General features: G+C 43.3%; 1 protein-coding gene across 1 annotated transcript in view; it reads left to right on the top strand.

Annotated features, from left to right (window-relative positions):
- Window positions 1-15,094, top strand: part of GLDC (glycine decarboxylase) — an 84,984-nt gene that overhangs the window by 56,972 nt on the left and 12,918 nt on the right. Inside the window, exons 16-20 of the mRNA XM_004004372.6 lie at window positions 2,597-2,672; window positions 7,516-7,641; window positions 9,098-9,247; window positions 11,253-11,365; window positions 12,815-12,956. Coding sequence (XP_004004421.1) covers window positions 2,597-2,672; window positions 7,516-7,641; window positions 9,098-9,247; window positions 11,253-11,365; window positions 12,815-12,956 — 607 coding nt within the window. The remainder of the gene's footprint in view (window positions 1-2,596; window positions 2,673-7,515; window positions 7,642-9,097; window positions 9,248-11,252; window positions 11,366-12,814; window positions 12,957-15,094) is intronic.

The following is a 15,094-nucleotide window of genomic DNA, read 5'->3' as shown; positions in this document are numbered from 1 at the left end:
TTTTATTTTATAGTAGATTTACAATGTTGTGTTAGTTTCAGGTTTATAGCAAAGTGGGTCAGTTACACATATACATATATCTGCTCTTAAGATTCTTTTCTTATATAGGCCATTACAGAGTATTGAATCGAGTCCTCTGTGCCATGCAGTATAATCCCTTGGTTTTGAATAGATGTCAGAAAACCACTATCCTAGCTGCCCTTCCACATGTAGTACTTTCCTGATGAGTTCTCATCTGGGTTATGCAGATAAGCAGATACTATTCATAATGCTTTTTCACCAACAGGTGGCACTAATAATTCCCTTTATTTTCATAGTACCCCAGGAATAATCCTTATGGAGGATTTAGGATATATCTTTTGCGCTTTTTGGAACATGACTGATTTTAAGAACATCTAAGCCGGGAAACATCCAGCATTTCTGATCAAGTCTTTGGCATACTGCCTTTCTCTTAGATTGCTGGCTCCTAGCTCCAGTCTCTTCTTTCCTTCTTTGATTGATCTTCCAGCACAAGATGAGTAGAAGTCATGAGAAAAACACAGAAGGAAATACAAAATCCATTTTTAAATTCATTTTTCGGAGAAGGCAATGGCACCCCACTCCAGTACTCTTGCCTGGAAAATCCCATGGACAGAGGAGCCTGGTAGGCTGTAGTCCATGGGGTCGCTAATAGTTGGACACGACTGAGCGACTTCACTTTCACTTTTCACTTTCATGCATTGGAGAAGGAAATGGCAACCCACTCTGGTGTTCTTGCCTGGAGAATCCCAGGGACAGGGGAGCCTGGTGGGCCACCGTCTATGGGGTCGCACAGAGTCAGACATGACTGAAGCGACTTAGCAGCAGCAAATTCATTTTTATTGGAGTATAGTTCATTTACAATGTGTTAGTTTCCACTATACATCAAAGTGAATCAGTTATACATGTAAATATATCCACTTTTTAAAAAAAATTCTTTTTCCAAATAGATCATTACAGAGTATTGAGTAGAGACAAAGTCCATTTGTTGAAGTCCTTTTCCATGGGCGAAATGATGACATTAATGTTGTCTGGACTGAAGAAGAACTCAGTTTTGAACAAATTGACTAAACATGTATTGCAGAGCTGCTCCATGCCTAATACTAGTCTATACATTTTCTGAGGTCAAAAAAAAAATTATAAAATGCTTGGTGGTGACAGCAGTAATGGTTCTCATTTACCTGTGGTTTGTCTATGCACCACAGTGCCTGGCAGATAGGAAGTGCTTAATTACTGGAGCAGCTTACACTTACCATTATTCCTTAGCTCATCTATTCTCTTCTGTTGCTCTGTGGCACCCACGCTGTGGATTCACCGCTTCCCTTTATTCCTCCAGCCAGACTCCAAGCCTTGCACCCCCGATGTTTTCCTCTGCTCTGTCCTCTTCTCATGCTGAGCCCTAAATCGTCAATCCTGCCATCTCCTGACACCAAGCCATCAATGTCCCTATACTAGTTTGCAGATATGTCATATTCAACTGGTTCTATCCCACCATTTTCTCAAAAAAATGTTTTCTAGGGCTCAAGTTTAGCTTTTCATGTAGAAATAAAACAATTTATCTAGTTTATTCTTAAGCCTTGTTCTTTTTTAGAGTATGATCTCATTATTACGGGGTGACCAGGAGGGATGAATGCCAAAACCACTGGGCATTCCACAGAGTCAAAAGATGGTGTAATTTTGTGAAATGGAGGAAATATGCATTTTGAATGGGATTAAAAAACCTATTACTCACTTCCTTTCCTTCCTGCAGAGAGTACTGAGAACATTAAGTAACAGTTTATGATTGACTCAGCACTCCTCCCTGGAATGTTAGTCATTAAGTGTGCTCTAAAAGTGGTGCCTTCAAGGACTGCTGAGATGGGTATGGCCAGCCTCTAGCAGCCGTGACTATGTGGGGCCTAGGAAAGCTGACCCCGAGTCTGTCAGGAATGGTACCACACTCAATTACACTCAATTAATTGTACTCAATGTACAATTCCTTTGCAGTATAATCGGATCATTGCCTAATATTTAGTGATATTAAGAAATTATTGTTCATCATTTTAAGTGTGATAATTGCAATTATATTTTAAAAAATAATTCTTACCTTTGAAAAATACATATTGAAGTTTGAATTGATGAAATGATATGATGCTTGAGTTTTGCTTCACAACAATCTAGTTCAGAGTGAGAGGGTTAGTGAGGGATATAGGTAGAAACAAGATTGACCATAATCTTTTAATTTTTAAAGCTGGGTAAGAGGCACAATGTGGTGGTCCCTTACATTCTTCTCTCTACTTTTGCACAGTTTTGGAACTTTCCATAATGAAAACGATTTTTTTTAGATGCATGGTCCTGAGCGAGGGTTGAAATCCCATCTCTGAGTAGGAATGGGTGAGCTATAGTGCACATACCAGGTGTTGTTCTGGTTGTTCGTGGAATTCGGCTCGTGCAGGGGTCCTAGGTGAGCTTACTGTTTTCTAGGAGGGACTTTGTGTCACATGTTGGTGAACCTACAGCCCGTACCTGATGAATATTGAATGAGTACATGAAGGCAGAGAGGCATAAAGCACTGACCCTCTTCTTCCTGTCTTTGCAGCGGAGCCCAGGGGGAATACGCCGGGCTGGCCTCTATCCGAGCCTACTTAGATGCGAAAGGAGAGACACACAGAACTGTGAGTATGAACCATTTGCTTACCGCTGGAGTGGGGTGGGGGGAGGGCAGTGGGTTCAGTTTTAGGGTCCCTTTTGTTCTGTGGGATACTCCCTCCAAGTCTTCTTGGAAGAAGTTGGGGAAACATATAATCAAGAAACAAATGTCTATGAAGTGGCTATTATGATCCTTGCCTCTAAGACTTTTCACTGGACCATTTTGAGGGAAAACGTTTTGAGGTAAAAGGCTTCTTAGACCCAGTCTGTAAAAGTTAGCCAGTTGGCTGCAGAACTGCTGCCCCCAGGGAGCAAAGGGTGGAAGGGGAAGGAATGTTGCCATTCCACGTCTCCCTCCTTGGCTCAGCCCTGGCCCCAGGCCTGGACAGAGGGCAGAGACCGAGCTTTCATTCTTCTATAACTCCTACTGTGCCTGAGCCCAGTTCTTGCCCTATGTATGCTCAAAAAATATTTATTGAATAAATAAATTCCTTATTAGTGATTCTCAGCTCTCAACAACAAAAGAAGACATGGAGCAGAGTTCACGGTTCTGTTTCATCGTTTGCTTTGAGTTAGAGTCTAGTCTCCAGGGTCCAAACTGCTTTTGGAGGCCCTTGTGGGACCAGCAGGTGCTAATGGGCTCCACAGACCTCCACTAATCCTGAGGCAGTGCCCTTAGCAGATGACCTAAGAACACAGGCTTCAGATTGTGGCCTAAGGAGGCCTGTGTTCCTGGTGGTGGCCACGCTGACCTTGAACTTCATGAGCTGTGGAGATGGTATTAGTAGGTAAGAGTCAGGAGCAAGTCACAAGCGTCTGCCCAGCCCAGGAAGTTTAGGGAAAATGGGGCCGGAGTCCTTCTGGCTGCACACAGAAGTAGGGTGCAGTTGGTGGTAGCCCCGTCTTAGTCCATTCCTAGTTTTATTAAAGCTGGAAGATTATTTATGACTAGTTACCTGGATTTTGCAGGGAAGAATTTAAATACTAGTTTACTTTCCTTTCACAAAATGAGAGGAAACACTTTTTTTCTCCCACCTTCTTGATATTGCAACTTTAAAATTTTTTTTCACTTGGGTTTGAATTCTTCGATTTTCTAAAGAAGGGTTAGTTTGAAATTAAAGTTGTTCTTTGGACCTCAAAATCTCAGTGCTTTCATAGAGTCAGAAAGGAGATGTTGGGATTCTGGTTGTCCAGTGAGAGGCTACCAGATGACTGACATTTAGAGTTGCCTTTTCTATTTTTCCTCTGTGGCTTCCTTGTACTGAGTAGCCCCTGGTTCATGCTCTTTAACCATGAAGTTTCTGGGACTCCAGGAGAGGGAGCCATTCATTCTGTGTTACCATCTCCGTGTTGTTCCTGCTTTATGGGGAAGCCACTGGGATCCGCACTGTGGTGCTTGTGGTAGGCCTGTGACCAGCTAGCGAGAAAAGGCCAGCTAAAATCCAGGTTCTGTCTACTCTGTGACACTTCTCATCCTGCACTGGTTCCTAGTTCTCCAGGCTGACCCCAGGAACTGTACGTTAATGTCGAGGAGTTGGGGGCCAAACCAGAAAGGTCACAAAATAAGGATGAGAGACTGGGCCTGGGCAGAGTTCTTCTAGGTTTCCCTGGTGACTCAGAGGTAAAGAATCCACCTGCCAGTGCAAGAGACCTAGGTTCGACCCCTGGGTCGGTTAGATCCCCTGGAGAAAGAAATGGCAACCCACTCCAGTGTTCTTGCCTGGGAAATCCCATGGACAGGGGAGCCTGGCGGTCTACAGTCCACGGATCGCAAAAGAGTTGGACACGACTGTGCGGCTAAACAACAGCAGCAACAGAGTTCTTCTACGACGCATGGATTCTTCTCAGCTCTTTTTCCTTCTTTGTTTTTTCCAGTCCTCCCTTCTATCTCAGTCCCCTTGTGTGTGATGCTTCTCCTGGCTCCCCTGTTCACATTGCTATCACTGAAGTGTTAGGAGAGGTTATTCCACTGAAGGACAGGGAGGAGTGGGATGCTGCATTTTGAGGGTGGGTGAGGGAGGCAGGGACGACGACCCAGTCATTGAGCTTGTAGAAACAGAACCCTCAAGTTTGGAAATGTTGGCATCCTAAAGATTTTAATTAAACCTGACTTTTTAGTTAGAGAAGAAGAAAATGATTTATTATTCAAATAATCATGGAGGATTTTTCTGTATCAGAGATGTCCAAGACAGCTGCTCCCATATAATAGACTATAACAGAAACTAGTAAAATATATCCTGTTTTGCAAAAAAAAAAAAAAAAAATGTGTAGGGAAGTCATGCTATAGAACCTCCTGGATTCCTGATGATTTTCTTATTTCAAACTGTTTTGGAAGTTATTTTCACATTTGCTCTTAGGTTAAATTTCAGAGGTTCCTAAAATGCAATGGCCAAATTCTTGATTTACCAGTTTAATTTGGGAGACTACAAATTATTTAAAAAACACTTATGTAAAAATTGCATGTGCCAGGCACTATCCTAAGCACTTTATAATTATTACTCATTTGTTAGTCAAATACTAATTCAGGTTTGCTGATCAGTGATTGAATTTCCTATACAAAGGGGATACATTGACCCAAACAAACTAAAAAAGCACCACCAAAACCTGTATGTATTTTTCTTTTCTCAGTTGCCTGAGGCAAAGTAGTGGCCTTTGGATTTTGGATTTGACCAGTGGTAAGAAATTGATTTCCCTTGCAAAGGATTTCTTCTCCTTAATCCTTCACTCATTTGGCAAGTCTTTTGAAGATGAGCTATGTTGGGTCTATGCCAGGCACACTAGGGAGTTAGAAAAATATAGAATCCACCTAAATTGGCATAAATGAACCAAAGAGAGTTAGTGTTGGCTAAAGTATCAAATCTAGGTTCTGTCCTAGAACCTAGGACATGGTCCTAGAACTTAGGTATTGGGAGTCCCTAACAGTACTACACATTTTAAAGTGAGGATCCACATAGAAAATCAGAAATGTCTAACAGCAACAAATCATTGAAAAACTGACTGAGACATTTTCTTCCTGCTAATCCTTATATCCCTAGACAGTGTATTAAAAAGCAGAGACAACATTTTGCCAACAAAGGTCTGTATAGTCAAAGCTATGGTTTTTCCACTAGTCGTGTGCAGATGTGAGAATTGTACCATAAAGAAGACTAAGCGCTTTGATGCTTTCAAACTGTGGTGCTGGAGAAGACTCTTGAGAGTTCCCTGGACAGCAAGGAGGTCAAACCAGTTAATCCTAAAGGAAATCAACCCTGAATATTCATTGGAAGGAGTGATATTGAAGCTGAAACTCGAACACTTCGGCCACGTTATGTGAAGAAGCCGACTTATTGGAAAAGACCCTGATGCTGGGAAAGATTAAGGGCAGGAGGAGAAGGGGGCAAAAGAGGATGAGATGATTGGATGGCATCACTGACTCAATGGACTTAAGATTGAGCAAACTCTGGGAGATAGTGAAAGACAGGGAAGCCTGGTGTGCTGCAGTTCATGGGGTCACCATTCAAAGAGTGTTAACTGTCCACAGAAGAAGAACAAAGTAATTTCATCTTTGCCTCTGTTGATAGTTCTCTTTGGGTCACATGCATTTTGCTTAAATAGATGGCTTTGCTGTTTTTGAGGAAACAGCTGTAAAGTTAAATTTCCCCTTCATAAGCCCATTTTTATAATGCCCATCTGTTTTTCTTCACAGGGTGACAATATTGGTTCTGGAATTAAAAACAGAATTGTTTTCAGGGTCAACATTGCTTCTCCTACTGCTTTCTGTTGGAGGGAACTGCTGGGTGCCCTTTCCTATAGTGGGGCATCATCAGATCACACAGAGCATGTGTCTTCACCTCTGGTCACACGATTTGTGGGCAGGAAATGAGAATGATTTAAACCTGGGAATTTTAGTGCTATCCCCACCAACCATTTTCCATAAGAATTCAACACATCTTTAAGCTCTTGCAATACTCTTTCTTGATCTCTTCAACTTTTTTTTTTTTTTTTGAGAATTTTCATTTCCCTAATTATACTGGCAACACCAAGATCACTTTAGAAAGAGAGGAGTAATCTCCTGACAAAGCAAGAAATGTTTCCTCCCTGCCAAGGAGTCTTGTTTGAGGCAATGTAGTCCCTGTCTAAAGGATCCTTTTATTTATTTTATTTTTTTGATCTGGTTGTGCTGCACAGCATGTGGGATCTTTGTTCCCCAACCAGGGATCCAACCCACATGCCCTGCATTGGAATTATGGAATCTTAACCGCTGGTCCACCAGAGAAGTCCCTCTAGACATTTATTTATACAGATGCCAACCTTCTCAGTGAGTGCCTTGTGTGAGCACAGGGCAGACACTGATGGGCATTTGTGCTTGGCCTTTCTCATGTAAGCAGAGAATCTATTGCACAGAGTAAGCATCCAGTAATGATGACATCACTGGTGTGTTGTCACTGGGAGGCCTTGGGATATGTCTACCATTATCTCTCCTGGGTCCCAGCAGAGCCAAGCAGAGCACTGATGTGTGCATCTGAGTCCTAGAGTTTAATTTCTAATCTTTGTTTTTGTAAGGTGCTTTCTACATATTATTGCTGAGGCAAGGTTAGAATAAGCCTAGGCTTGTTTTGGTGTTACTGGGATAAGGAAAGAGAGTATTAATATTCTGAAAGTCTTTAGGGAACAGTATTTGGGGATCCAGGTGTCAACTCCTCTTTTGGACACTGTTTTGCAATATAGTAATCATGACGTTGTAGCAGATATTAAGGCACCACCGGTCAGTTTAAATAGCATATATGGCACCTATTGTATTTATGCTCCAAGCATTTTGTAGGACTTTTCTGTCATTATGAACAGCCTGGTGATTTTTCTCTCTTTCCTTCCTTTCATTTCATTCGTAAGGTTTGCCTCATTCCAAAATCTGCACATGGGACCAATCCTGCAAGTGCCCACATGGCAGGCATGAAGATTCAGCCTGTGGAGGTGGATAAATATGGGAACATCGATGCAGCTCACCTCAAGGCTATGGTACGCACCTTCCACTCACCAGATGTGGGAGGTCTGGGTTGGAAAGAAGTGGCGGGGATCAGGGATGGTTTAGGCCAACATTATCTTCTTTTGCATTCTCATTAAAAGACTGCAGTTCCTTCTCCGAATGGGTCTAGGGAAAATGGCATAAAATCAGAAAACCTAGCCATCTCTGTAAGAAAATAAAAGCAAGAGTCACATTTTTGGTCCAGAGTAAAAGTGACCACAGTTTCTTTCACCTCTTCCTTCTTTAACAAGGAGAAGGTCCTTTAAGCTGAAATTCCGTCCTCTAATATGTGCATGTGTAAGGAACTGGATGAATTATTCATGGTGGTAGTAAGACTAGTCCTGGCAGAATCTGCCTGCTTCCTCCTGCCCAATCTTCTTCTCCTTCCCCCATGAACAAACTGGAAGTCACAGGTATTCTCAATCTTTCTGTTGGGGATTAAAACAGAAATGTAGCTTTTGCAGATGTTTGTGATGGTCCCAGCCATTAGTTGCTGAATTTCAGGCAACATTCCATCCTTCTTCCTGCAACACCAACCCCCACTCCCAAACTCCCAACCTCCCAACCTTCAGGAAGATGTTGCCTAGCAACCGTATCTGCTTTCCACTGGTGGACTGGAGGCTGCATCTTAAGAGGGAAGGAAATCACTTGAATGGCAATGCGATTTTGTTGGGGTTATTAGGCATGGAGACTGAGAACTTCATGTAACTACCTTCAAAAGGAAGATAAAAACAAACAATACTACTTATCTCTCACATCCACCTCCCCACTTCCCATTGCCCCATAAAATTTTTACCAATAAATATTCTGTGTCAAAATGTGTAATTATTGTTTCTCCAATATAGGATATGATTTTAAACTTTTGTTTGTTTGTTTTGTTTTGACGTGAGCCTCTTCTCTGCCTGGCTGGTCAAAAAAACAGGAACATGTCTTTCATATATGCTTGCCTCCTGTCAAAAGGAAAAATGATGTTTGTTTGTTTGTTTGTTTGTTTTAAATCAGAGAAGAACATTCCTAGTGGGAATTCTAATTTCAATAGAATGGGAGGGAAAGTGGATAGGATGGATTTGGCAAGATGAGCATAGCAAGATGAACTATGAGAATTGACTTGTCTGGAACCAGAAAAAAATCTGAAATAATTATTGAGATGATTTGAACCAAAGGAAAACCACTTTAGAAAATTCAGCCCAAAATATCCAGAAATCTTCTGAACAGTTTTTGGTCTTGACCATGGAGACCTAGTCTAAAGGAGTCTTGTTATTTCTTTAGAATGATTTATGAAGGCGGAAATGGCTGTGGACCTTCTATTAGTGGCATCCTACATAGAGACAGTTTGAGAAATGAAAAGACCAAGACTTCATCTTTCTTAATCCTTTGAAAAGTGAGCAGTTGGTTAAGAAAGAAACATTTCCTCTCGTTATCTCCCTCTGCACCTTTTCTGTCTCACAGGTGGATAAACACAAGGAGAACTTAGCAGCAATCATGATTACATACCCATCCACCAATGGAGTGTTTGAAGAAAACATTGGAGATGTGTGTGACCTGATTCACCAACACGGAGGCCAGGTCTACCTGGATGGGGCCAACATGAACGCTCAGGTGGGCAACGCGAGAAAACGGTTATGAAAAGAAAATTGCCTTGTCTTCTTGACAGTTGTCTTAAAACATGACACTGAATTCAGAACAGAGACTGACTTTCTCTATTGCCAAATCAAAGTATGTACTACAGTTTCACTGAGATTGCAGATCCTGGTGCGGTGGTAAAGAATATCTACCTGCCACTGCAGGAGACACAAGAGACATGGGTTCAATCCCTGGGTTGGGAAGATCCCTTGGAGTAGGAAATGGCAACCCACTCTAGTATTCTTGCCTGGAAAATTTCATGGACAGGGGGGCCTGGCAGACTACAGTCCATGGGGTCGCAAAGAGTCGGACACGACTGAGTGACCGTGCTCATGCATGGGCACGGGCACACGGGCACGCGCGCGCGCACGCGCACACACACACACACACCTCCCAAGGAGGTCATGAAGTCACAGGGGATGCTGAGGAGGAAGTAAAAAGGTTGAAGGGAAGCAGGGAGTGAGCTGAATTTTCTAAGCTTGTGGCAGGGAGGGGCAGGGGGTGACCCCTAAAGGCGAGAAGGTCACCTGACTCCCTTCCTGAGGGAATTAACACCCAAGGTTTGGCCCCTGGCAGATGCTGAGCTCCCATGACCTTGGACTAGCTTCAGTTTCATCAGCGTAAAACAGCTGCACATCTCTGGCTCTGAAGGGCTGATCCTGACTACTTGCTGGGCTGTGTGTGTGTGTGTGTGTGTGGGTGGTCTGTGTGATGTTTTGCTGCCGTTGTTCAGTCGAGCAGTTGTTTCTGACTCTGCTACCCCATGGATGGCAGCATGCCAGGCCTCTCTGTCACTCAGTATCTCCTGAAGTTTTCTCAAGTTCGTGTCCATTGCATTGGTGATACCATCCAGCCATCTCATCCCCTGATGCCCTCTCTCCTTCTGCCCTCAATCTTTCCCAGCATCAGTGGCTTTTCCAATGAGTCGGCTGTTAGCATGACCAAAATACTGGAGTTTCAGCTTCAGCATCAGTCCTTCCAACAAGCATTCAGTGTTGATTTCCCCTAAGATTGATTGGTTTGATCTCGTTGCTGTCTGAGGGACTCTCAGGAGTCTTTTCCAGCACCACAGTTCGAAGACATCAGTTCTTCAACACTTCGCCTTCTTTATAGTCTGTGTGACACGTGCCTTTGAGGAAATGCTTTAGGGAGACTTTGGAGGGCAGGGACTCATCATCTTTTAAAGGGTCTTCTCAGCTCCCTCTCCTTTTTTTTTTTTTAACCATTTCAGACTCTTTCATTAAATTTTTTTTTAATTTGTTTTTTTTGCCCCAGTGAGTGGCATGTGTGGTCTAACCCCAGCCAGGTATTGAACTAGTGCCCCTTGCATTGGAATTATGGAGTCTTAACCACTGGAGTGCTAGGGAAGTCCCAATTTCAGACTCTTTCTGTTTTTCTTTGCTTCTATCTGATCTCTTTTGAGCAGTCCAGGGATTGTCTGTTGATTCAATAGCATAAATGAGTCTTGTAGTTTTTATCACATCCACAATTGCCAAAGTGGCAGGAACACCTGTTGAATGTTGTGGCTGGTACTAGGATGGTCTCAGGAAAACTGTCAGGCTCCCATCCTCTCTCTCAGCTCAGTATTCTCTCAGATAGCCTTCCAGCCTTCTATATCGACGTGTCCTAAGGGGCCATTCAGTAACGTGCATGATACCCAAAGCCGGGGTGCTATACATGCTGGGGTGAAATTGCCTGTTTCAATAGCCAGGAAAGCCTATACTTCCCCTCCCCTTTCTTGGGGGTGGATAATTAGGAGTTGATGGTATATTCAGATCATACTTTAAAATCTAAATGGTCAACTGCTGTTTCCATAGAAACTGCAGGGCATGCTGCCTGTGGGATATTGGGTTGAGCTGCTTCTAAGGACATTTCTGTGCACATCTCCAGCCTCTCCTCTCAGGGGAGCAGGATGGCTGTCTCTCCAGAGCACCCTTTTGAGCTCTTGACTTTTGTTTTTCGGTCTTTCCCTTTGTGACAGGTGGGAATATGTCGTCCCGGAGACTTTGGGTCTGATGTCTCACACCTTAATCTTCACAAGACCTTCTGCATTCCGCATGGAGGTGGCGGCCCTGGCATGGGGCCCATCGGAGTGTGAGTTCTGGGCCCTGGTTTTGGGATGGCTTTGAAGACTGAGAATCAGAGACTGGCCCCACACTCTGTTCTTCTCATCCAGGACTTCAGGTGTCAGGATACCTTCACATGTAGTGTGCCTTTAGGGGCTGGCTGATGAGCAGTGAATGTGGTGCTTTCAAGGAGCTTTCAAGGGGAAGCAAACATAGATTTTATTAATCACAGTATGTATGGCCACACTCAGCTCCCAGTCATGTATAAACAGAGCAGGTTTATTAACAGAGAGATGAATAGTAAGCTTTACTGGAGCATTATGGGTAAGAACTGGTATATTAGCACCTAGAATGGTCTCTTGCACTTTTTTTTTTCACTTTACAATATTGTATTGGTTTTGCCATACATCAACATGAACCTGCCACAAGTACACACATGTTCCCCATCCTGAACCCCCCTCCCTCCTCCCTCCCTGTACTATTCTTCTGGGGACTGATGCACTGGGATGACTCTCTTGGACTTTAATTTAGACTTCCAAGCAGCTTTATTTTTAAAGTCAGCTTATGGTTACATCTGAGGCTCTATCATATAACATGGTGGCTAAAATTGATAACACTATTGTATAATTAAAATTTGCTAAAGGAGTAGAACTCAAATGTCCCCCTGCCAGAAAAGGAAATTGGGTGTAATATTTTGGACACTTTACAGCCTGAATTCTTATTACATCTGGGATAAGTAGGAAGGAAACAAACCTTATTACTAGAAATAATTGGATGAAGTCAGAATAAGACTAAAGCAGTATCTCGGAGCAGTTGGTAACTTTTTAAACTGAAATCAAATCATCTCATGGAAATGATGCTGAGTAACCATTTCCTGAGCGTCTTCCTTTTTCCCAAAATGTGCAGAAGGGGCCAGTCTTCAGGGATATGGGGAGCCCGGCCCCCTTGGGTTTTTCTTCTTTCCTCTTTGATTCCTGTTTTCTGTAGTAAGCAGCAGGGTCGCAGTGGTTCAGCTGTGGGGGAAGTGGGGCGACCGATGTTCACAGGCTGGCCTGTGATTGTCACCCTATGGGACATCTCAGCAGCATCCTTCTATATCCTTTAGATGCCTTGGGAAAGAGTGTGGGGCCAGGGCAGGGAGGGAGAGGGTGTGAGGGGCTGGGATGTCCCCACGTCCTCATGAGCCCATAGCTCTGCATGGTGTTCCAGGCTGCCTGCCTCTCCCCAGCTCTCCACCATGGTACTTGTTTGCGCTGCTAGGATACTGATGGCTGGTGAGCCATGCCTCCAGCAGAGGAGGAAGGAAGGGAGACTTCCTGAACATCTGCCCCTTAGCAGGTACCGGGTCCCTTCCATGTCAGAGTTCCTTTGCTAGGAACAGAGCTTCCTGAGAGGGCCCAGGACCTGCCTGTTTGATTAGACCAGATCTTTTTAACATTTTCTAAATTTGTATTAAAATATATATATATATATACAGGAAGAAGCATCTTGTTCCTTTTCTGCCTAATCATCCCATCATTTCGGTAAAACCAAGTGAAGATGCCCAGGCTTTGGGCACTGTCAGCGCAGCCCCGTGGGGCTCCAGTTGCATCTTGCCCATCTCATGGGCTTATATTAAGGTGAGGCCTGCTAATGCGTGTTAGATGGTTTGGGGGGAGTGATGTGTGGAGGGGGACCTGAGACTGCAGATTCCTTCTTGACTTAAAAATGAAGAAATCCATGTTTGAGATGCGGTTCAGTGAAAATTGCTGACAACTTGAGTGGAAGAAACCGTCCTAAAGAGATCAGCTAAAATTCATTTTATCTTTTCATCAGGCTGTTTTCCTTTGGGTTCTCACAGTGGGTTTAACACCAGAGAAACTGACATGCCAGATATATTTTTCCAGACAGAGCTAAGTACCATGAGTCATATGGATGTTCTGACCACGTCATTTGGTTTCCTGTAGGATTTGTACAGCCCCTCACAAGCGAAAAACAGTGCATATACTAATTATTACACTTGGTTGAGATCCTGGGATAAATGTTAGGAATACATCTCAGTTTGCTTTGTATTTCTTGGGAGCCTGGAGGATAAGATGAAAATAGCAGAAATTCATTTATGTAAAGATTTTCCTGAATCTCTTTGCCCTTTAGGGCCTGTGGAAGTATATTCTCGAAGGTAATTAGACTTTGTCATAGAATGGGCTTCCTTCTTTTGTGTTTTTCAAAAAAACAACAACAAAAACAAAAAAAAACCCCAAAACACATTAGGGTCAGAGTTTATTTTATACAGTTCTTATTCGAACTAGCCTGCCCACCTCCTGAGCTGACAAGACCGCACACTGGATAGGAGCACTTCTTCAGCCAGTAATTAGAGCAGTCTTCCCCAACTGGTTCCCCTCCTGAGAGAAAGCGAGGATCTGGTGACATAAACCCCAAACTCAGCTATGCACATCTTGCCGGATGACTCTCTGGGCTGGTTGTTATTCTTGAACAGTGTGGCATTTATGATTCTTAATGAAAACTTTCTGGGAAGCTGGGACAACAATTCTGTACCCCAGAGACTAAAACCTGCGTCTTCAAATCATGCTCGAGTTGTTTTGCAAATAGCAACAAGAACAGTCATCATAAAGGTCTGCTTCTTTGCAAACAGAATCTTAATTCCCATCCTCCTTTTGGTCTCTGTGAACCTGAGTCATTTGTTATGGAATGTTATTTGGGTTAGAGATGATTTTCCACATATAGAAAATAAATGCCCTAGGGCTGGTTTGGCTGTGTGCCAGATACACCAGACAGACTCAGTTTAAGAATGAAATAAATATGGTAGGGTTTCAGCCACCCCTCCTACCTTGGGCCCTTTCTTTATTTTAGGCTGTTGTTACTTATTACCAGGACTCTAGAATTATCGTCTTCTCTCCTTTATACAGCTCTTCTCATATACTCCCTACAGAACTGCTAGATTTCTGCTAAGACTCTCCATCCTCTCCTGGCTTCCCTTGGCCTCTACCACTAGATGTCCCAGCCCACACAAAATCTTTAGGAGATTCTCCCCAAAATGCACTTTCCCAGGCCCCATTCCAGAGAGAATCAGTTCAGTATAGGCAGGGTAGAACTGGGGCCATAAAGTTGCTCAGACTCTGATGCACAGGTCCAGAGGCAGAGGACAAGTCCAGGTCTTTCCCACCAAGGATTTGGGCCTTGTGAGAGGTGGTCACAGCCCACCTGCTCTACAGCAATGCCCAGGCTGCAGCCACGGGCCTTCTTTCCGTACCTTTGTTTCTGCTATTATTCTCACCTAGAGTCTCTTCCCCTTTCTCTTTGTCTGTCCAAATTCTACCCATTTTCAAGTTTCTACTCAAGTTCTAACTCTCACTCTGGAAACCCTTCTTTGGCCAACCTGGCCCAGCGTGTCCTCTCCTTATTTTGGACTTTGGTATCCCTGCTCTGTTATTTCATTTGTTTTACATCATTTTTGTGTTAACATATATCAAGCCTCTATCATCTGAGGTGTTCTGGGAAGAAAGGAGGCAGGACAAATTGATACAGTCTTGGTTTTAAACTCTTTGCTGGTGATGCTATCCCTATAAAATCATAGGGACTTATGAACCACCAGAAAAGGATAAGATTGAGAACCTTTCAGTTGTTAAACATAAAAACCTGAACTATGGACAATTGAAAGACAAACCATATAAAATGGATTCAGAGGGGATTTTGGCCAAGATCCCTCAAGATTCCTGGCAATTATCAAGGCATCTCAAATTCACAATGAACAGCCAAA

Source organism: Ovis aries, chromosome 2 (assembly GCF_016772045.2).
Source record: "Ovis aries strain OAR_USU_Benz2616 breed Rambouillet chromosome 2, ARS-UI_Ramb_v3.0, whole genome shotgun sequence".
Taxonomy (NCBI): Eukaryota; Metazoa; Chordata; class Mammalia; order Artiodactyla; family Bovidae; genus Ovis; species Ovis aries.
Note: the sequence above shows the minus strand (reverse complement) of the source record. Positions and strands in the feature narration are given on the sequence as shown.